The 23,970-nt window shown below is 31.6% G+C and overlaps 1 protein-coding gene across 1 annotated transcript in view; it reads right to left on the bottom strand.

Moving 5' to 3' along the window:
* Positions 1–1,332: 1,332 nt before the first annotated feature.
* The window catches only part of LOC143052038 (uncharacterized), a 28,802-nt gene continuing 6,164 nt past the window's right edge, over positions 1,333–23,970 (bottom strand). The window contains exons 6-12 of the mRNA XM_076225013.1: positions 23,066–23,092; positions 22,033–22,272; positions 16,941–17,513; positions 15,531–15,649; positions 4,000–5,214; positions 3,253–3,318; positions 1,333–1,630 (exon numbers count right to left, since the gene is read on the bottom strand). Of these exons, the coding sequence (XP_076081128.1) occupies positions 1,538–1,630; positions 3,253–3,318; positions 4,000–5,214; positions 15,531–15,649; positions 16,941–17,513; positions 22,033–22,272; positions 23,066–23,092 (2,333 nt within the window). The 3' untranslated portion in view covers positions 1,333–1,537. The remainder of the gene's footprint in view (positions 1,631–3,252; positions 3,319–3,999; positions 5,215–15,530; positions 15,650–16,940; positions 17,514–22,032; positions 22,273–23,065; positions 23,093–23,970) is intronic.

The raw sequence follows: 23,970 nt of genomic DNA, 5'->3' as shown, positions 1-23,970 counted from the left end.
TAGTTATTCAATTTCAACTTCAAATAACTGCCAAATTATAAGCATACGGATGTTGTCTTCATTTCTCATTAATAAGATATTTGTTATAATGTAAAACATTCTTATTTGTTTTAATAAATTTTGAGCTAGACATGTAAGAAAGTGATTTCTAACCAAGCTTTGTTAAAGGAAGATGTATCTTATATCGTATATTTCCTCCATTACTAAATTTGCATATTTTTTTCCAGTTTAATACTGACCTATAAAGACCTATTTTCTATTTTATGTGTCTGAGCTCCAAGTCTAAATCTTGTTAAAACAGATCTCTGAATATGTAATAATTTGAATTAGAATTGCTAAAAATATAGTTTGGCTTGAACTATCGATATGTTCTAAAGTGAATTCCATAGGTTGAATTTGGTCTTTTACCAATGAATAACTCTTTCTTCCATAAGTTACAATTTTTAAATAAATATATTTTTCACAATGTTTTTGATGTTAATTTTAGATAAGAGTACTTGAAGATTTTTCAAATCAAGCAATTCAAGGATAGCATGAATTCAACTTGTTAAAGAATCGTCCCATCATTTGATTAATTGTTTGAGAGAGAGTACGCATTTGTTAATATTCTAAAGATTTCATAACAAGGAAGGTTATGTCTCTATAACATATGGTTAATGAGCTGCACAGATATACCATTTGTATTAAAAAAAAGGAAATAACGCATCCTACATGTGATTTGACCAATTAACACAAAATTGAACAATACATCCTGCTTCTCAGACTTAATAATACATCAGCAGTGTCTGGGCAAAAGGTTGGTGAACAGAGTTATGCCAAAGATCGTGTCGTCGGAAGTACAACGGAAGATGCAAAGACTATGTTGATACATATTCCGTATCAACTTCCAAAATTATACATGATGATCTTGAAGTATAGTTCCTAGATATTGAGTTTGTTGATCATCTTACTTATCTTCCATTTTTACTGATGTGTTTCGTCTAGATATAATTTTGTTGTTCGTTGTTTATACATTTGTTTGTTTTGTAGTGTTTACGATTATAACACAATGTTGAATGATGAACCCCTATTTTTGACGTCTTAACCTATTGTTAGTATGTCTGTTTGTGTTGTTTAAACATTGTTATCGATTTGATATAATGTAATGCGACTGTGATACTAACAGAGGTTTGAATAGCTATAACATCTGGTTTAATTTACCATTGTTACATAAGAAAATGCATTTACGGAGTTAGTAATATGACAGTTATTTTCCATTCGTTTGATCTCTTGATGTTAACATTTGTTAAAAGACTTGCTTTTTTGATTTTTCCTTGGAGTTCATAAGCAGTTTCACTGTTTTATATCATGTTCCAAATATCTTTTCGATTAGTTGCAAACCAAAAGCGACATTTTAGGAAAAAATACAAAACAAAAATTAAATCAGAAACCAATTGTTCAAAACATCTTATTTCTCAAAATCACTGATGATTAAAAAACATATTGTCAACACGTAACATACTTACTTGTTGTCGTTTGTTGATGTTTCTTACTGTCATTAAGTTTCTATTAAAATTCTGAAAAAAAATGTTACCTTTGTGGAATTGATTTCACTGCTGAAGTCTGCGTTATGAAGGTATTTTACACGTATCTGGAAATGTAAGTTAGAAATTAAAAATTTACCAGTCGTCAATTAACCATTAACACGTTTATCATTGAATAACTCTTTCTTCAATATGTTACAATATTTGGAATATTCTTACTTTTTCATCATGTTTTTTTTTATGTTAAATTTAGATTAGAGTACTTCACGATCTTTCAAATCAAGCAATTTAGGGATACTATAAATTCAACTAGTCCAAGAATTCGTCCCAACTTTAGTTAGGTGTTGAACAGATAGTATGGATTTGTTTAATATTCCAATGACTTATCAAAGGACCTTAGGTCTTAATTACTGTTGGTTTATGAGCTGAACAGATATACCATTTACATAAAAAAAAATGGAAATAACGCATCCTACATGTGATAGAACCGCTTAACACAAAATTAACAATACATCCTGAGCCAGTACCGAATAATTGTCGAACATATTTGATGGTAGCCTTCACTGCGTTGAAGAGAATTGAGAACAAGAAAAACAGAGAACAAATTTCAATGTAGGCAAATATTCAGGTAAATTTCAAATAATAGGTATTTACGAGCTTACAGCTGCTTCTCATACTTATTAAACAAAACATCATCAGTGTCTAAGCAAAATGTTGGTGGACAGAGTTATGTTAAAGAACGTGTAGTTCATTTTCATAAAAATTCATCGGAAGATACCTAGGCCTTGTTTCCCTATTTCTGACATCTTTACCTATTACTGGTATATCTGTTTCTGTTTTCAAACATACTTGTCCATTTAATATAATGGTATGCGACTGTGATACTAGCGAGATTTTTAGATAGCTGTAAAACCTGGTTAAATTTACGGAGTCAGAAGTATGACAGTTGTTTTCCATTAGTTTGAGCTTTTGATTTGATAAGGGACTTAATTTTTAGATTTTTTTCTTGGTGTTTATGTTATTTTACTTTTTCATAAGAACTATAACTGTTTTGTACGATGTTCCTTATATCTTATCGATAAGTTGCGAAACAAAAGTGACATTTCAATCTTACTTACTCATAAACACTGTTGATAAAATGGTCAACTACTGTCAGCAAGTAACATACTTGCTTGTTGTCGTTTGTTGATGTGGTTCATAAGTGTTTCTCGTTTCTTGTTTTTTTATATAAATTAGACCGTTGTTTTCCTGAAAGATTTTTCACTAGTCATTTTTTGGGCCCTATATAGCTTGTTGTTCGATGTGAGCCGAGGCTCCGTGTTGAAGGCCGTTCTTTGACCTATAATTGTTTACTTTTACAAATTGTAACTTCGATGGAGAGTTGTCTCATTGGCACTCATTCCACATTTTAAATAATCTATCAAAACCACTTTAAATCATTACAACATATTACAAATAGATTATAACAAAGGTTATCATGCGTAAATACTTACTGCCAAGTTTTGGATGATGATTTAATTTGTTGTGGAAAGTAATCCCTGAGTTTTAGTTTGTAACCCGGTTTTGTTTTTTCTCAATCGATTTATGAATTTCGAAGAGCGGTATACTACTGTTGCCTTTATTTATACAAATATAGTTTTCCTATATAAATATCTCGAGCACGATGCCAGATGGCATTTGTTTCTTACGGTCATTAATTTTCTATTCTGACTCTGAACTAAGTTATTACCCTCGTGGATACTTTTTTGTCTGTTATGGGAAGGTATTCTGGAGTATCTTTCACCATCTGAAACAACTGAAATGATATGCAAAATATCTTTCATTATGTTAAATTTCTGCTTTTACTGTTTGCAAGGTACATACTTTCTTATAGCAAGATGAATTTATTATGACATACGACAAACAAAACTAAAATAGGTAACTAGTGTGATTAGGCTGACATATATACAGCCTAATTTTAAAACATTGTTCTTTATTTTGAATACTGTTGAAAGACATGGATATTATATTTTACTACAGGTATCATATAAACTTAACATTATCAATGATGTCAGATAAATGATGACAGACAGAAATTGTTGGTCTAACCGGAAAATGAACTCTTTACTCATGCAGGTTATAGCATCTGCGAATCTTTTTAACTTTGACCCATAATCATTAAATAGTGTCAAGTTATAGATGAACCCTTTATGATAAATATTTCATACACCAAATTATTTAAATCGTGTACTTAAATTATCTGAAAAAGAATGTTCTAATCAAAAAATGTAACGTTAACTAATGAATAATAAAATGATTTCAAGGTTAGAATAGCCATAATGAATAGCCATGCATTTTTCACAATAATTCCATGTGCAGTTAAAAAACTAAAATACTTAAAACAATTCTTACACCAGACATTTTCTTAGATTGTTACTGTGTGTATTATTGTATTTCCTGTATTGAGAGAAAAAGAAACAATAATAGAAATACGTACAGACGGAACATGTTTTAACCAGGTATTCTCTATGTCGTCTTTGCTGTGATTATTGTTATGCTCTTCACACCGGTATTCTCCCCCTACACATCGTGTTGCTAGATCTGCATATCCTACTCTGTCAGAAGCACTTGCATAATCTCCAGTATTGCATTTTGCTTTTATTTCATAATGCAGTTTATGCATTAATTTTCCTTCCAACTGTGCAATTGTACTGCAAAGCTCATTTAAAATATATTTATATGTATTATCATCCACTTTTTTCCATCTCCATATTTGAATTGCTATAGCATTCTTGGAAAAGCAGATAATTAGCATTAAGTATCTTGTATCATCCAAATAGACAACTGCTTTGCCTGCATATAAAGCTGGACGTCCATCTCCCATTGTATCTCCTGACTTTTCTTTACAGACTTTATAGTTTCTTATGTAACTGAACAGAATGTGATTATAATAGACAACGGGAAGAAAATTGAATTCAAAAACCAACCATGGTGTACAACTAGGATTTTTTATGTTCAATTTCTTCTTAATGTCTATCAGAGTAGACGAGTTTTCAATCATGCATGGGATATAGTATGTTTCGTTGTAGGTATTCAAAAACTGGGGTTTTACTATGATTTCAAATTTTTCCATTACATCCAGTATATGGTGTTTATATTCTTCAAACTTTAACTCAGGATCCTTTTTAAAAAGCTCATCAATCAAGTTATCAGACAACTGCCCTTCGCATTTTAACCTGTACCTTTCAGTCCTAGTTGATGAGCCATAATTTTTCTTGTCATTGTCACATACAAGGCATCTGAAACACTTAACCAGCCAATTTGGCTCAAGAATGATATAATCACGTTTATCCTCAAAAAATATTATATTACCAATTTTATGCTGGTATTTCAAGAAAAGAAGAAGTTCCTTTTCTCCTATCAAGTTATCATGAGCTAATTTCCCAATATCCTGCCACGATGAAACATTAACCTTCAAATCTTTTAATACAAATAATGCATTTTCTAGTCTAATCCACCTTGTAGGAAGTTCCTCCGCGAAATATTCCATTTCTTTTGCTATTTGTGAAATTTTGTTTTTCAAAATTTTAATTTCTTCTTCAAGAGGTTGTGTGTTTGAAATAAAGTGGATGCTTCTCCTATGATTTACCTTTTTGTGATCTCTAAAAATCTGAAGAAATGTGTCTTCATATTCCTCTTTCTTATTTTCAACCTTAAAATCAAAGTATACAGATGTGAGGTCATTATAATGCAAGATAATTTATTACTTGAGGACAAAAACAACTTTTCAAAAAGCGTTATACCACCAAGAGTTTGTTTTAATTATAACATACTTAATATGCACTGAATCGGTACATAAATATATTTGAAATTAATGACCACATATTATCTCCAAAGCACTTTTATCACGGAGAATACTAAAATCTGGAGTCATCGCAGGTACTCCGATAGGGTAAGAAGCAATATGTTCATTTTTTTTCTCGAATATTTGTCTAGAATATTTTAGGTACCAGGCAGACCGGTCTATTGTAGGAGCATTTTGAATTAAATTTTGTTCAAATGACATCAGTAAATTTACAGACCATACTGTAACAAGATCGATCGATATAGTGCAGGTACATTTTTTTAATATTAAGCTCAACTTTTTCTTGGAGATTTCAGTCACCAGGCAGTCCAAACTCTTGTGGCTGAAGTATGCAATATCAGAATTGATTCTTTAATGGGATGGTATTAGTAGTCACATGGTTGTTTGGGTTTACATTTAGTTTTCTTAAATTCCTCCAATTTTGCTTATTTGATTGAATCTTCTTTGAAGAATATATCAACTGATGAATGCAGATATGAGGCACACTTTAATATATGGTCGCACCTAATAAAAACGCCTGTTCAAAAACCACGTCTCTTTTGGGGAAACATATATAGTATTCATAAATATCTTGTTTTGTCTACCTACTTATTCCCATATATACTAGTCAACAAAAGAAACGATATACAACTTTTTTTTCAAATTTCAAGACAAAGACTTCCGTTTATATGACCAATATTGAAGGTAGTAATACTTAATGACAATGGAAATATAAATCCGTTTAAACAAATTTTTGTTTGTTGCTTTCATGACGTCATTTGACGAAATTTAAATTTTTTGACAATATTAACATTAAACGACAATTTTAAAATAAGAAGTTCCAACGAATGATGCCAATCTCTCATTTAAAATTTAAGACAATGTTTGCCATCAATTCTTTTTTAAAAGATCGTACAGTTTCTTTGTTTCTTTGTAAAGCAAAGTTCGGATCACAAGAAATCGTTAAAATGTATACATTATCCATTGATTTACATACACAATATATATTAAGTTACACTATGACCAAAACTTGATTAGCATATTGAATATATTTAAAAAAATTTGAAAATTAATTTAGTACTTAAAAAATTGTGTGTCGATTTTTATCCAACTTTCTGCAAAACTAATTTGCACCCTATGATCGTTTACACGGAATTATGTTACTTTCTGACATGTTTTGATTTTCATTATCATATGTGCATACATTGCAAATAAAAGCTTTTTAAAATAGTGTAGAGTGGGGTGCTCATTTTCGCCATATCTTTCCATGTTTTCTACAGTTTATGTTCAGGTCTATATGTTTTTGAAGTATACTGATATTTCTATATTAAGATAACTTCAAATGCAAAACATTCCTAAGCTTGAAAACATGTTTGTTTGAAAATAATCATCTTCAAAGTTAGATGAAAAGGTGTTTGAAATTTCCTGAAGTTTTGTCAATGGGGGACACATATTCGCCTTTTTTACACACCTATTTAAAACCAAATTACTGCAGCTTTATATAATATTTATCAAATAAATTTCATTATAGATGAACAGCAGACATTTCAAAGGTGTAAAAAACAGAAATTTAGGCCAATCAGTCAAAAAAATGATCAGAAAAATATCTATGAAAATCCTGTTTTTTATTCAGGAAATTGACCGAAAATCGTTGTCCGTTTTTCGATCTTTTGCAGTAAGTGCCGTAATTTTGTTTAAGGTAGTTCAGGGGTATAGAAAAAACATGACAGAATTTTCTTATACTTTGTGACATTTCACTTTGAAGTATTGTAAATGAAAAAATGCAAAAAAAATTGGGGGTCACCGGCCATCTAAGAGATATTTTGACCTCTGAAAATGAGTGCAAATAGGGTATATGGAAATATGGACAAAACATCACTTTGATTGAATTTTCAAAGCAAAATAAATGACAGAAGTTGCTCATTTTTTCATACTGTAAAGCTTTATGTCTCTATTTTATAAAATTAAAATAAAATTTGGGGGTCACCGGCCATCCAAAAGATTTTTTAACCTCTGAAAATGAGTGCAAATAGGCTAAATATAGGGAACACAGACATAAAATCTCTTTGATTGAATTTTCAGAGCAAAATAAATGACAGAAGTTGCTCATTTTTTCATACTGTAAAGCTTTATGTCTCTATTTTATAAAATTAAAATAAAATTTGGGGGTCACCGGCCATCCAAAAGATTTTTTAACCTCTGAAAATGAGTGCAAATAGGCTAAATATAGGGAACACAGACATAAAATCTCTTTGATTGAATTTTCAGAGCAAAATAAATGACAGAAGTTGCTCATTATTTCATACTGTAAAGCTTGATGTCTCTATTTTATAGAATTGAAATAAAATTTGGGGGTCACCGGCCATCCAAGAGATTTTTTGACCTCTGAAAATGAGTGCAAATAGGCTAAATATAGGGAAAACAGACATAAAATCTCTTTGATTAAATTTTCAGAGCCAAATAAATGACAGAAGTTGCTCATTATTTCATACTGTAAAGTTTGATGTCTCTATTTTATAGAATTGAAATAAAATTTGGGGGTCACCGGCCATCCAAGAGATTTTTTACCTCTGAAAATGAGTGCAAATAGGCTAAATATAGGGAAAACAGACATAAAATCTCTTTGATTGAATTTTCAGAGCAAAATAAATGACAGAAGTTGCTCATTATTTCATACTGTTAAGTTGATGTCTCTATTTTATAAAATTGAAATAAAATTTGGGGGTCACCGGCCATCCAAGAGATATAATAACCTCTGAAAATATGGGCAAATAGGCTAACTATAGGGTAAACAGACATAGAATATCTTTGATTGAATTTTCAGAGCCTCTATTTTATAAAATTGAAATAAATTTTGGGGGTCACCGGCCATCCAAGAGATTTGTTTACCTCTGAAAATGAGTGCAAATAGGCTAAATATAGGAAAAACAGACACAAAATCTCCTTGATTGAATTTTCAGAGCCAAATAAATGACAGAAGTTGCTCATTACTTCATACTGTTAAGCTTGATGTCTCTATTTTATAAAATTGAAATAAATTTGGGGTCACCGGCCATCCAAGAGATTTAATGACCTCTGAAAATGAGTGCAAATAGGCTAAATATAGGGAAAGCAGACATAAAATCTCTTTGATTGAATTTTCACAGCCAAATAAATGACAGACGTTGCTCATTATTTCATACTGTAAAGCTTGATGTCTCTATTTTATAAAATTGAAATAAAATTTGGGGGTCACCGGCCATCCAAGAGATTTAATAACCTCTGAAAATTAGTGCAAATAGGCTAAATATAGGGAAAACAGACATAAAATCTCTTTGATTGAATTTTCAGAGCAAAATAAATTACAGACGTTGCTCATTTTTTCATACTGTAAAGCTTTATGCCTCTATTTTATAAAATTGAAATAAATTTTGGGGGTCACCGGCCATCCAAGAGATTTTTTACCTCTGAAAATGAGTGCAAATAGGCTAAATATAGGGAAAACAGACATAAAATCTCTTTGATTGAATTTTCAGAGCCAAATTAATGACAGAAGTTGCTCATTATTTCATCCTGTAAAGTTTTATGTCTCTATTTTATAGAATTGAAATGAAATTTGGGGGTCACCGGCCATCCAAGAGATTTTTTGACCTCTGAAAATGAGTGCAAATAGGCTAAATATAGGGAAAACAGACATAAAATCTCTTTGATTGAATTTTCAGAGCAAAATAAATGACAGCGGGGGCATCATCTGTGCAACAGCCAAAGTGAATGGCTCAATTTTAAGCCAACAAAATTATTTTAAGTTCATTAGACCACATTCATTCTGTGTCAGAAACCTATGCTCTGTCAACTATTTAACAGTCCAAATTCAGACTGTATCCAGCTTGAATGATGTGTCCATACTAGCCCAAACCATTCAGGGTTTGACCTCGGCGGTTGTATAAAGCTGAGCCCTGTGGAGCATCTGGTTATTATTGTTCTTAAACCATGATTGTGACAACATATTAAAAGTGTGAGCTGACAGTCTGCTAAGTTTTTATCCATAAGTCTCATTCTGACTTTCTATCTGACAGGTTTTCATGTGTCAATATTTGTGTTTCAATATATAAGGAAGATGTGGTATGATAATTGATTGTTAATGAGGCGACTCTCCGCAATAGACTAAATGACACAGAAGTTAACATCTACAGGTCAAAAGCCGTTATCGCATAGTAAGCTGTAAATTGCCCTTCAATGACTAATGAAAAACAATTCAAATGAGAAAACTGAACATGCTGAAGGCATCTTAATGTACAAAATGATGAACAAAAAAATACATGTACATGTATGTGACACAACAACAAACGACACATGAGACAACCACTGTCTGAATTGGGACAGGCACATACATAATGTGGTGGGGTTAATGTTTGAAGGTGACAACCCTTCCCCTTAACCTGGGACAGTGGGGTAAATTGGTACAACATACGGGTTTTATCAATTTGTATTATTCACTTGTGAACTCTGAATCTAGCGAAAAGTAGATTATCGCAGATAAATTTGCAGAATGAGTTGTATGAATAGTCGGGATCCTTGTCTTACAACCTTTATGAAGCAAGAAAAATGTGATGAGGTTTGTATGTACATAAAAGTCTGTCATAAAATTAAAGATTCCAGTATATTCGCATTTTACAATATCTATTGTAACTTAAACTGCTGTATTTAACATGTTATTTTTCTTTTCTACTGTAGGATAGTAAGTGGTTCAAATATACATGTATGCCTCTTCAGACTGAAATTACATGCAATAGAAATCAGCCCAAAAAAAGCAAATTTTAATAACTACAGCTGTAGAATGCATTTTTAAATGTAAATACAATGTATGTGCTAGGGCCTAAATTGACCCTGAATTATTTCAAGTGTTTTTGGCCTAAGACCTTTTTAATACATAACGTACAATTAAATTATTACATTTAATATATTACATGTGTGCCAATTTCCTTTCTATTTAAAGTACATTATGTACATATGGGAGGATTCAGCGGCGGCCCTTGGAAAAATTTGGTTAATAATATAGGGAATCACTGGTGCATGACCTGACGTGTCCCCTCTTAGGCAGTCAGTGAGACCCCACTTATGAAAAATTCTGAATCCGCCACTGGGATTATTCATTCAACAAAAGCATTCACGAGTTTTAAATTACTGGAAAATATCACATCTCCATACAAGCTTTCTTTCAAAATCCTACTAAACATGCTAAAAGGCTCATACATTTTTATAATTTTGACTTTTGAATAATTTTTATACATTCGACATGTCTGGTACATGTACATCAAATTAGTCTATAAAAACATTTTGTCTATAATATATATCTTATAATTGCCATGAAATTTGGTCCACAGGCTTTTAATTTAGTAAGCTCTGGTCACATAAAGTTGGTTAAGATCGGATTATTCCTACTATCCTATTAGATAGGAACATTAGTTAATTTATTATCCTTTGATTTTATCTTTATTTACAAAATATAGACTCTTGTGTGAATATTACACATCTTGCAATTTACTTCATACACCTTTAAAAAATATGCCTTAAAAAGGAAGTATTTTAAAATGTTTTAGAAAAGTTGAAATTATACTGTAACTTTTGATCATGAATGGACCAGCTGAAAAAGGTTAAAAAATGTCTGAAGCCATCAAGAGAATATAACACCCACTTAGCGCAGGTGTTATTTTTGAAAGTGCATTTAATGTCTTTAACATGTTAAAGAAATGCACTTCGAAATAACTCTGTAGAGACCTAACAAGCTTTTAAATTTGAAAAAAAATAATTTTATGACAAGACCCCTTTTCCTGTTTAGGTAGTAAAAGTTTTGTTTATCTCTCATGAAGGTTCTGTAGGATCAAATATATTATAGGAGGGTCAGGAAAAGTTTTAAAGAATAGAGAATAATGCATGTAATGTTCACATCACATTTGTAAATAAAGAAAATAGACATACATGTAACAATGAAGAAAAACCGGGTGTTATTAATAATAAGAATTACAGAAAAATGGAAAAACAAAAAAATAAATAGAGATAAATGGTATAAAGAATTAGATAAGAATGAAATGAAGGACCCTCCATCCAGACCATCGGTAAGAAAGGTAGTTTTGTGAAATGATTCATTTTTAAAAATAATTTATACAGTCTAGATCCCGCTAACATGTTTAACCCCGCCACATTATTTATGTATGTGCCTTTCCAAAGTCAGGAGCCTGTAATTCAGTGGTTGTCATTTGTTTATGTGTTACATATTTGTTTTTCGTTTATTTTTTTTATACAATTAAGGTTGTTAGTTTTCTTGTTTTCCTGTTTGAATTGTTTTACAATGTACATTGTCATATCGGGGCCTTTTATTGCTGACTATGCGGTATGGGCTTTACTCATTGTTGATGTCTGTGTCATTGTGGTCTCTTGTGGATACATTAAAGTTGTCTCATTGGCAATCATACCACATATTTTTTATATAGATGGAATATGTTTTAAGCGTGCATGCTTAACTAAAAATGTAACAACTGGAATCCGGGCAAAATCAACTGCATTCCCTTTCGAATAATCCAAGTTTACAACAAGAAAATTCTGTTTGGATATAAATGTAATTATATAAACCGTCTACTTTCATGATTCATGACCTTTTCTCCCAGAAACACAAATGGTCTGAACCCTATGCAGATGACATATTTCTCAGGTCCACAAATTTTCAAATCTATTACATGATAGAAGTACCATGAGCTATGCCTATGGTTAACTTACATGTATAATTAATTTTCAGCCTGAAAAGAGGGGGTCATTGTTTTTTTTTTGTTCGACACGGATAATGTTTTGAAATTATTTCCGCTAATTTTTCGCTTACATATTATTTTTCAGTGGTCGTGAGTCGCTCTGCATGTATATTCAATTCATTAGTACTTACTTTTCAGTTTAAATTTCCCCCTTTTCATGATTTGTTTACATTCATCTTTCGCACATTTGTCGGACCTTTTCTAGTGTAAGACAAGGGTGAAACTGCTTCATAAGCTACCAAAGTGAAGATCGTTATCTATAATTTCGATCTGCATTACAGTATTCATGAAAAGCAGTTCACGTGTTCGATTAATATGAGTTATTCTCTCTTCATTCTTCTCCTACGTCAAAACGTGCTCCATATTTATTTTTTTAGAACGGAAGTACTATTTCGACAATGACAATAGTAACAATAATCTTTATTAAGTTTTAAAATGGCATTTAAAAGTTATTCAACCCTTTCTCAATGTATTTGAATAAAAAAGATTATTTAAATGATCATATTTTATTGTTATGGAAAATTACGACAATGTACATGACTTATGATATCATTGCGCAACTTTATGCGCAGACGGCGCGAAAGCTTAAACCTCCGAACTACCTTAAGTTTAAAAAATTATCATATTTTGTTAAAAAATTATAATTTATTGGCATATTTCTTCCATTCCAGCAATCCTTTGAAGTGTTTACACCTCAAAATCATAAAACGGCGAAATTGTGTCCCCGGCGAATATGGGCCCCCTCTCTAAATGATTTTGTTTCATATTTTTAATTATTTTTGATAAATTTTATTCCAAAGTCGTGTATCGTTTCTTTTGTTGACAAGTATATGATATCAATGTTTGATTACTTTGAAATGTTATTAGTATATAAACACAAGCATATCGGTAAAATTAAAATCTGTAGGAGACAAACAGTGAATGGAGGGGGTAGTACAGAACTTTAGCTTAAGTTAAAATCTTAGAAGTGCGGAGCATTTAAATGTTGAATGTTTTAGATGATTTACGTCTCTGATGTTTGATGTTTTATGTCTCTGACTTTTGAACAAGCTGTTAGTAACTGCTAGTACTCTCAATTTGTACTTTCGCGTAATTTGACCTGTTGACACAATTTATTAATATATTTTTGTTATTCAATATTTACGTATTTTGTGTTATATATCGTCTCACTATTTTGAATGACGAAAATAATTTCACTTCTGTTCTCTTATTTTGAATACTATGAAGTTCAACAACAAATTTATTCATTTTGTAAACAATAAATCAGTACTCCATGTAACCTTTATAAAATCATTATTATATCTAAATTAACCAGTGTGCGTTATTTTATTTAACGAATTTTTGTCCAAGGTCATGGTTGTCTTTCTGATATTGCTTGACACGTCCCCCTTTAGTTTTATCATTATTGTAAGCATATTGTGTCTTAGATCAAATTTTACTCTCAGTGTATGTTTACTTGATTTTGTATTTATGTCTTTTGATTGGGTTAAGCAATTTCAATTGATGAGTTTTAGTGTCTTTTTATGTTGTAATTTTATTGAGAGGAAGGTATGGCTTTCATTCATTTGAGTTTGAACATGACTTAACAAAATGAATGAATGGCAGACCCTCCTCTCAGTCGACATTTGAGATCCCCTGGCCTCACTAAGACAGATCTCAATCAACTGACCTTTACAGTCATAGATCTCGCCACTGCTTTGTATAGGGAGGAAAGACTCATTCGGGACATACTTCGGGAAAGAAAATTAAAACCTTTGGCACCAAATGGGACAAATGAGAAGGTGTAGTTCGAATTCGCCAAGTTCTTTCCATTATGGCTACATTAAATATTACTACACAGTCTCTGTTGCTACTTTATCTTCGTCAATTCTAAAATTTTTGAATTATACCAGTTTAAATTGTAGGGTTCTATTCATTTGAGTAGGATTTACAAGTACGCATCAATAAAAGGAAGGCTGCATCTGTTGTTATTACTCTAAACTTAGAAAATGTTTAAATTTTAAATATTAAATCAACTTAGATTGGTCAGTGCTGTTTATTAGGAATGCTTTTCCACGCAATCGTTGTAACATCTTAACTGACGTTACCTTGGAATTGTTAGAATTGTACTAGTTCATATCACCCGTTTCTATTTTTATTTGAAGCATGTAGTTGCAGTCTCCCTTGTGAATAGGTATATAATCTCTGTTATTTTTGAAATGTAAGAAATATACAAGCGTTTTTATGGTTGGTTTAAACTGCTTTATTGTATAAATTTGTTATAATTTACTTAATTAGCATATATTGAAATGATTTATTTTACATCATAATCTTATTGATGAAGAACACCATTTATCTGGAATATTTATAGATAATTACATTTAGTGTTTCCTTTTTTGTTATTGGTGTTGTTTGGACACTTTTTATGCCTTTATATGTATTGATTCATTATTATCTACGGTACACAATAATTGTTGATTAGATTGCTGACAAATACAAATACATTGTGTATACAATGATAATATAACATCTTCACATGTTTAAAAACACATGTATTATGTCTATTTCTAGATTCGCCTTCCGTGACAAAGTAACACTAGGACTATTTTTGTTAGATTTTTATATAGCGGATGTGGTTAGGTGGTCCATAGCGCTGGACATGCGGCTAAGTGATTGGTGGTGTAGTGTATTAAAGAAGTGAGTTCGAATCCCGCTGAGGGACGGACAAAAATGTGTTTGTAGAAAAATCTAATTCTAACTCTGGTGGGTGTAAACAAATTCATCATAGATACCAGGATTAAAATTTTATATTTCGTCTACAAAAGACTCATCAGTGACGCTCAACCCCCCCCCCCCCCCCCAAAAAAAAAGCCAAATAAAGTACGAAGTTGAAGAGCATTGAGGACCGAAATTCCTTAAAGTTTTGCCAAATACAGCTAAGGTAATCTATTCCTGAGGTAGAAAAGCCTTAGTATTTTAAAATTTCATAAGTAAACAGTTAACTTTTTATTATAACCTATATCAATGATAATTTTCAGACTTATATATAAGCCGACACTAACGTTAAACTTTTAGATTAGACATTAACACTTTCAAACGTTGTCTTTTTTTGATTGACATTGACACTTTAACTACATTAACTAGATTGTGACTTATTGTGTGGACATTATATTCTGTTTGGATTCCGCAACAGTGGAGAGAAGAATAACGGATAAAAAAAAAGACAAAAAATCGAACATATATTATGACAGTTAAGTTGACATTACTATTTGTGTAATACTTCTTGTAAACCAGGGTTTGATACGGCTGCAGTTCAGTCTGTGGGATAATAGTTTTCCTCTGGTATAATTCGACTATTTTACAATGATCACTTATCATTTAGTACAGTATTTCCCAAAGCTATACACCTTTATGTAAGTATACCTGTTCAACTGGAACTTTGTCGATGCCAGTGCAAACCATAACTACAGGTGGGCATAATTTTACTGCGGAATGATCTGTACAAAAGCAGTGAATACTATCAAACCAAAATCCAATGTAATCTGAAACAAAAAATAACATTGCACATTCGTTTGTACTCCTTATGCATCATCATTTTGACAAAAATATAATTATGATCACTGTGCCAAAGAAAATTGAAAGTGTTATGAACACTGCGAGCCGAATATGTATGCCTTAAAATTATTTCATACACAGTATACAGTTAGTATTTAACGTATTGTTTCTAAGGAAGAGACCTTAACGAAAAAACCTTTATGTTACTGTGAATTCATTATAGTTTGTGTTATACACGTACCACTGTTCGTGCTGCATTGTCTTTTTTTTTGACTTTGATCATGTTGATCAGATGAAAGGAAAATACCCAAAATAAAATACTTTTGAAATAGCGCGTGTATCTTTTCTAATCAAGAACATTAATATCAGCAAAATACATGTATCCACAATGTTGTAATAGACGCATATATAGAGCAAGGTTTTTATGTAACCATTCAAAGTAACAAAAATTGAAACGGCGAATGTGTCAAAGAGACAACACCACGACCATAGCAATAAACAGCATGCGGCATCCAGCAGGTCTTCACACGCAACTTGAAAATTCATCACACGAAGACTATGCATACGACTAGATTTTGGCAAACAAACTATGACCTCCCTCAAAGAAAGAAAATTGTATTAGTTACATAGGGTGAAAGTGACCTAATACGATATATACATAGTCAGTAAATTCTATAGGGTTGAGAGCGAAAGCGAAAGCTCTCTCTCCCAATATTGATTTTACTGACCGTATGTATATCGTATTAGGTCACTAGCACATTTAGTTACGAATTTATCATACCGACTATCTTTATTTGTTGAATTTAGACTAGAGTAATCCACATCTTCTTATTTCTATATTAAATTGTTCAAGTGTTTAATTTTAAAAACCTACTTCCATTGATCTGCATAAAAAACTAATGTTAACAATAATATTTTAATATCAACAACTTTGATATAGCAATATTAAACAGAACTTTCAATACATTTTAAAAAAATCAAATAGTGCTAAAGTCATAACTTCACTACTAACCGTGTATTTGAAATAAGCCCCGCGAATTTGTGGTTTCTTTTTGTTGAACCTCAATATAAAATTTACGATTAACAAAAATGATATAATTTACAGCATTGTCCTTGGAGACAATAAAATATCCTGGGCGAGTTCTTTGGCTTTGTGAACCTTTTCAATAGGTCACCAACATAATTTGAACTTGAACGAATATGTTATAGATAAAAATCATTGTTTTGAAAAACTTGAAGCGCTTTAAACAAAAAAAATCTACTTGTCATAAACCTAACCTCCAATAGAATCAAAACTCTGATCTTGTTTGGTATCTCCTATCTCATCTTCGATATCTGTAACGAGAAGATAGATAGCATGTGGAGTAAAAAAGGTCTGGTGTGTGGCATAATAATCCTTTTGACCAGCAAAATCCCATATGCCACATTGTACTATTTCGTCTGATGTAATTTTTTCTTTTTGATTCTGTACACCGGAAAGAATATCATCCATATTGTCAATTGCTGTTTCAATTATATGGCTAGTGATTTGGTTACTTGTTTCTGAAGTTACAGGGGACACAGCAGGGGAATCAGGCGTTTTAATATTGGTATTTTCGTTGCTGAAATCAAAAGCAATATTGTCATCCGAGTTGTATGATGCAGGTGAAAAGATATTGGTATTTCTATCGCTATCCCTAAAAGGTATTTCAGCACATACTGTGGTTCCTATCCTTTGTCCGTCAAAAAGGTCTTGCTCGTGTCCATCTTGCATGTTGTCTGTTGCAGATGCAGACACTTGTTCATTTACTTTTAGTTTCATGTTAACTACCTTCAGTATTCTTTTTATTAATTCATTCCTTTTTGTTTCAACTACAAGAAAAATAAATGAAAATTCAAACAATATAACTATGATAACGATACTTATCACATATTTGTTACGAATGCGTCGGGTTTTGGATATGCAATAACCTCAAAATTGCCCGGAGCAAAAAAGAGTATATTGATATTGTGCCCTGATTCCAAAAGAGGGACGAAAGATACCAAAGGGACAGTCAAACTCATAAATCTAAAACAAACTGACAACGCCATGGCTAAAAATAAAAAAGACAAACAGAAAAACAATAGTACACACGACACAACATAGAAAACTAAAGAATAAACAACACGAACCCCACCAAAAACTAGGGGTGATCTCAGGTGCTCCGGAAGGGTAAGCAGATCCTGCTCCACATGTGGCACCCGTCGTGTTGCTTAAGTGATTACAAATCCGGTAAATAGTCTAATTCGGTAGGTCATATTCACGAAAGGGAAGGGGATTGTAGTTACGACGTAAGGAACATATCCGATATCATTTGTGAAACGGTTATTCCATAACGGTCAACCAACTCGTGATGGCGTCCGTAAAATTTACGAAGGGATGATTTCAACTTCACCATTTGGAACTCTTGGTTTAATAGCTTCCTTGTGAGCAGCAAACCTCTATCAAGAAAATCATGATAGGAAATGCAAGCACGGGAATATCGTATCAATTGGGAGATATATACCCCGTATGCAGGTGCTGCTGGAATGTTGCTACTTAGAAATGGAAAGTTCACAATTGGAAAGCTGAAATCATCTCTTTTGTCGTAAAGTTTTGTTTTCAACCGACCCTCATTGTCAATTTCTAGATGTAAGTCAAGATATGAAGCCGACTTAACTGTATCTGTAGTATCCTTTATCTCTAGTTCGATTGGATAGATGCGTTCCACATAGTCACCAAATTTTGAATTGTTTAGTGAAAGAATGACGTTACGTCATCGCATCCTTAACGCCACTTTTGTGATAAAATGTGTAAGATTTAACTTGTTATGTTTCGTTAAATTGTTAATAAATGAATTTTATTTTTTATTTTCTGCAGAACTTAAATATGTGATAAATAGATTTAAATAATTTTATTTTCTCTTTTCTGCAGAACTTAAATATGTGATAAATAGATTTAAACAATTCTATTTTCTCTTTTCTGCAGAACTTAACTATGTAATAAATAGATTTAAATAATTGTTAGAGGCTAAAGCTGCGAGGCCGATATGGGAGTCTCGGGATGATACCAGGGCCAATATGGAAAAGGGCATGTTATAATCTGTACATATTTTGCATTTTTTGTATTAACTTTACTGCATATTATTATTTAATATAAATGACATAATACATGTACTCAACAGCACTAGACAATGAAATACGTAACAGACTAGCACATGTACCGATGGCTCAGAAACGATTTATCAAAGAAATGCACTAAAGGAGTAGGTCCGGTAAGGATCGATTTTGGCCTCAAATTTTAGATTCATCTGAAAAAAGATTTTGACCACTTTTTAAACACTTAAGTGTCTATTTCATTTGATTCAATTAATTTATGTGAAAGATTTTAACTAATTTAGTCTTTAAAAACGTTTCGATTCAAGCTCAAATATGACAAATCGACCAAATATGCCAAAAAATGTCACTTTTCAGATGGTTTTGGTCAAACATGAAAGTGGCCGCATCCGTGTTCATCCTCAACCTTTATATATGTTATGTATTATCATCAAATACAACTTGCATTTCAATATTTAGGATGAACACGAATGCGGCCACTTTCGTTTTACACGGAAACCGTCTAAAATTTAACTAAAATGTTAGAATTATGAAGATTTCAGTAATTTAGCATGACTAATTGGTGCTAGTACCCGATATATGTGCATTGTATTGTCAAAAACAGCCCATATTTATGAAGCAGAAGCATTTTACTGTCCATTAAATAACTAAAAGTTTACATTTTAACAATTTTGTAAAACTGCTATATGTTGGGAACAAAAAGGGGTCTTACTGGACCTACTCCTTTCAATCATAAAACGGAACAAATATCAAAAAGTCGTACGCATACAAATAGTTACGTAAGTGCTCACTGTAATCAAAAACAATCGTTAGTGGTTCTGCGGAACTCCGAGTCTCGCCTACGATTGTTGCTCTCGGTGTAAAAGCGTAATGTTTACATAAACGTGTGTTCATTTTACAGAATAATACAGAATTGAAAAAAAGAATCAAATTATTTATTTAGTTGCTATTTCTTGGACTTGATGATTATAACAATCATGTTTTGAGTTTATAACAATTGCTCCCTAGTTGTCTGTAAATGCTAATTGTATAAACCTAAGTCCACCTCTCAGGAAAATACTGTAAATCAAAAGTTATTTTCAAGACTTTGCATCAGACATTATTTCGTAACCATTAGAAAACTTCTGTAAAAATTTCATAAAAATTCTATGAAGGTTTGACACAGTAATTGATGTGTAACAAACTTGAACCTTAGACTCTATCTACTGGAAACTGTTATTGATGACAGCAAAACTGTAATATCAGACTGAATCTGAATGATAACTGTAAAACAAAACTAAGTTTATCAGTAAAATACAGAAAATGAAAATAACTAGTTTCATAATTTTTCCTGGATACTGTATTTGGTCATAAACAACCACATGCTGAACACTCAAACATGCAATGTCTCTCTACCTCGAAATAAATTTGCAGGCTCGACAAAAAATTACAGCTAATCCAAAGTCCCGGTTTAAAAATATATTTGCTTTTAATTAGTTAATACTGACTTCCTCATCACCTTCATGTCACTTATCAACTCTCATTAATTTTTTATAAACAAAATTAATGTTATTATCTTTAAAAAGCGTCGGCAATATGTAAAATATCGATTGATACCTTGACATGTTTCATATTTCAGAATTATTTGTGAGCCTACTAGGAGCTGGGCAGAACAACTATGAATTGAGACAGTAACGCCGTTCAATATTTTTTTTTTAAATCAGGGCTATCCAGTTAAACTTAAATTTGCTAGAAAAACCTTGTTTGAATACCCCTTTGGTATCATTTGACGCCTTTAATTTTTGCAGGTATTTCCTCGGTTTTGGTTTGTGACTCGGATTTGTTTCTCTCTCAATCGATTTATGACTTTCGAACAGTGGTATACTACTCTTGCCTTAATTTTAATAATCGTGTGTCAAAGTTACGTAAGTAATATCAAGAGCTCGTTGACATTTACTTTATTATAAAGCAACCAAGTTTACAAGCGCTTCTGACATGTTCAATATTACGGAAGCAGATGCGCTTAGAGCTCAATCAGGTCTAGAATTTATTAAACATCACCTAAGTCATGTTGTTTGAAGGCACATTTGAGACAGAAAGATACTGCTATGGTAGGTGGAGCATAAAAAGATAAAAATCAGCATATATATATCTCCTTGAAGCTTTTCAAACAAGTAAAAATAAGGTGTATAACGGCTTTTAGTTACTAGTAATTAAATTATAGACTGAAGCTGTCATTTAGAGCTTGTGCTCATATTAAAAGTCCGCCAAAAAATTGTTTAAATCAAGTTTGGTTTTGTATCAATTTTTCGACTTATCCATAAAAGTAAATGGAATACTGTTCAGACTTTTGGTCAATACATTAGGTGTTAAGTATCTTGTCTTATGAAAGAATACATCCTACATGTCCTACTTTGTAAAAAATTACACGGATTTAAACAACAAATTCTCAAACAAAATAATTATCAAGATGCTTGATTTCGTGATTGACAACATATTTGTTACGTTTGGAGGATAATTTGGTTTTACCAAAGTATCAGCAATCCCATAAGAACCACCTGATCCCTCTTTTTGCCAAAGTGTTCCTTAATTCTTATGATGCTGACTTCATACTGGAACTTCTTTGAAAGAAAAGAAGTTAGCTGCATCCTTTACTTTACTTTCTGTTGAATATAGATGTCGTTCTCTTGATAAATAGTTCAAAACTTTAAACGTATCTATCCCATCGAACTTGAGATAAAAGATACCACAGATACAGTTAACTCTGCCTCATAGGTTGACTTGCATATAGGAATTGACAATGAGGGTCGTAAAAAAACTTTACAAAAGGAGAGATGATTTCAGCTTCCCAATTGTGAATTTTCCGTTTCCATATCGCAACATTCCAGCAGCGCCTGCATACATAATGAATATATTTTCAGATTGATACAACATTCCAGGGCTTGTGTTCTCTGTTTTGATTTTCTTGATAGAGGATGGCTGTTCACAAGGACTCTATTAATATTAAACCAAGAGTTCAAAATAATGAAAATGAAAAAATCTTTTCGTGAATTGTACGAACGCCATCACGAATCGGGTGACCGTTGTGGAATTTCTGTTTCACAGGTCAGATTTCAGTAAGATGTGTACAACATAGAAGTATATCATTATCATACTGATCTTCAAATCTTCAACGCTTTTTTCCAAAAATACTATGTGTCAAAATAACATCGCATGAACAAGTTTACATATTCTAAATTGAAAATACTTTACTGGCTAGAAAATATATCAAACTCACCTTTACCAACAATCCATTCACCGTCACTTGTTTTTATCTGACATTGCCTAGAAACATCTATTCCATCAGTGTTCCTTACATCATCAATTTCTAGGCCAAGTAATCTACGTACAAGACTAGTCTTGCCAACACCATCTTTTCCAATAACCTGAATTCTAAGGAATTTTCTTGTCTCTTTTCCAGATTTTATTGCTTCCATATATGTTTTTTTGTCTTCAATACTTATCTCCGTTGGAATATCTATCAATAACAACAACATGATTGAAATATATAAGGCTTTAAAAAATTGTCTTTATCTTTTCAAAAAGTTTGAAGTGCTAGACATGAAAAAGGTAACAACATTATTATCTTTATATTCACTTTTAACAAGAAATGATTGTACATGAATTCTGTTATAATATGCCACCAGTTCTCAGTGGCAGACCAAATTTCACTGACCTTCATCCCGGTCTAACTCTATCATTTTCATCGTTCACCTCATCTTAAAATGACTAAAAAGTAAATATATATGAATGAAGGGACGGGGTTTACGACAATTTCTTGATATTTGAACATTTTTAAACAGAATGATTAACTTTGATTAACCCTAAGTATGAGCAAAGCATCCGGATTAACCAATATGGAAAAACTTGTATCTTAATCATTTACAATATATTGTAGCATTCAGAAAAACTTGAGACTGGAAATTATTCTTTTAAACCAAAATTTCCTAGAAATCATCTATTAATTTCAAAGATAATGCTTGAGGGTTGTCGTCTAAGCTTTTTACAACATATTTTTCTCATTTTTCAAGAAATGAGGTTTATGATAACCTTGGATAATTATTCTACATGATATTTAGAATAAGTCTAATTCACAAAATATATGTGTACAAGGCTTATATAAATTGGTAATTTAGAAATTTGTAAAATGCAACTTTCACAAGTGTTCAACATTAAAGACTTAAATAGGCTTGTATTGAACACAATGGCTTCAAGAGATAAAGACAAACAGATACATGCTAATACACAATACACACTATAGGGTGACTTACCCATGAGTGGTATGTTTTCATCAAGACCTGAAATATGAATTCATAAAAGTCAGTATGATAAGACGACTATATCAATTAATATGATACAAATTAAATTGTTAATTAAGCATTTGAGCATGGTATGGTGTTTAATTTAATGATTGTTGATTTTTAAACTCTTTTAACTTATAAAAATCACAGTATCGACTAAGACTATCGACTTGATTCGAAGTATAACAAAATATAAAAAAATGAAATCTACACGATTAATAATTTCATGCGTCCGAAGCGCTTTTTTGGATTTAGCCAAATTTTCATCTTAGGTCATCTTTGCCTGAGGGAATTGAATCCTTAGTTTCTTTATAATTTCAAAATCTATAAACGGACAATTTTAGAAAGGTTGGTTAAAAATATGACAATAATGCATTTTTACAGCCATTTAGTAATAGATTAAACATATATACCTTTTCTCAAATATTTCTCATAAAATGAGAATCTTAAACATTATTTGACCTTTTTTTTCAATTTCACGAACATTATTTTTTTCACTCACAGACAACTCAGACTAGGCAGTATCACTAGTTTCAATTTTCATTATATCTTTGCAATGAAAGATAGTTCTCATTTAACACTGAGAATAAAGACTCCATCATATTTTAACATCAATACTTGATCGTTCCTCAATTATGTAAATTGTTAACAAAATATCTTTTTTACCTATTTTTGTATTCAAATTCTCACAAAAATCAATATTGTCACTGGGAATTTATTCATTCTCAGTATTTACTCTAAATCTTAATGTTAGAAAACTAGTGGAAAAACAAAGATTCCTTGTTTTGTTTATTACTAAGTAAGTATTGCATGTTTGAATAGACAATCACTATCAAAACTAAGGAGTAAACAAAGACTAAAAAAACCAAAGGACA

This window comes from Mytilus galloprovincialis, chromosome 11 (assembly GCF_965363235.1).
Source record: "Mytilus galloprovincialis chromosome 11, xbMytGall1.hap1.1, whole genome shotgun sequence".
Taxonomy (NCBI): Eukaryota; Metazoa; Mollusca; class Bivalvia; order Mytilida; family Mytilidae; genus Mytilus; species Mytilus galloprovincialis.
The sequence above is the reverse complement of the archived record's forward strand: the minus strand, read 5'-3'. Positions and strand labels throughout refer to the sequence as shown.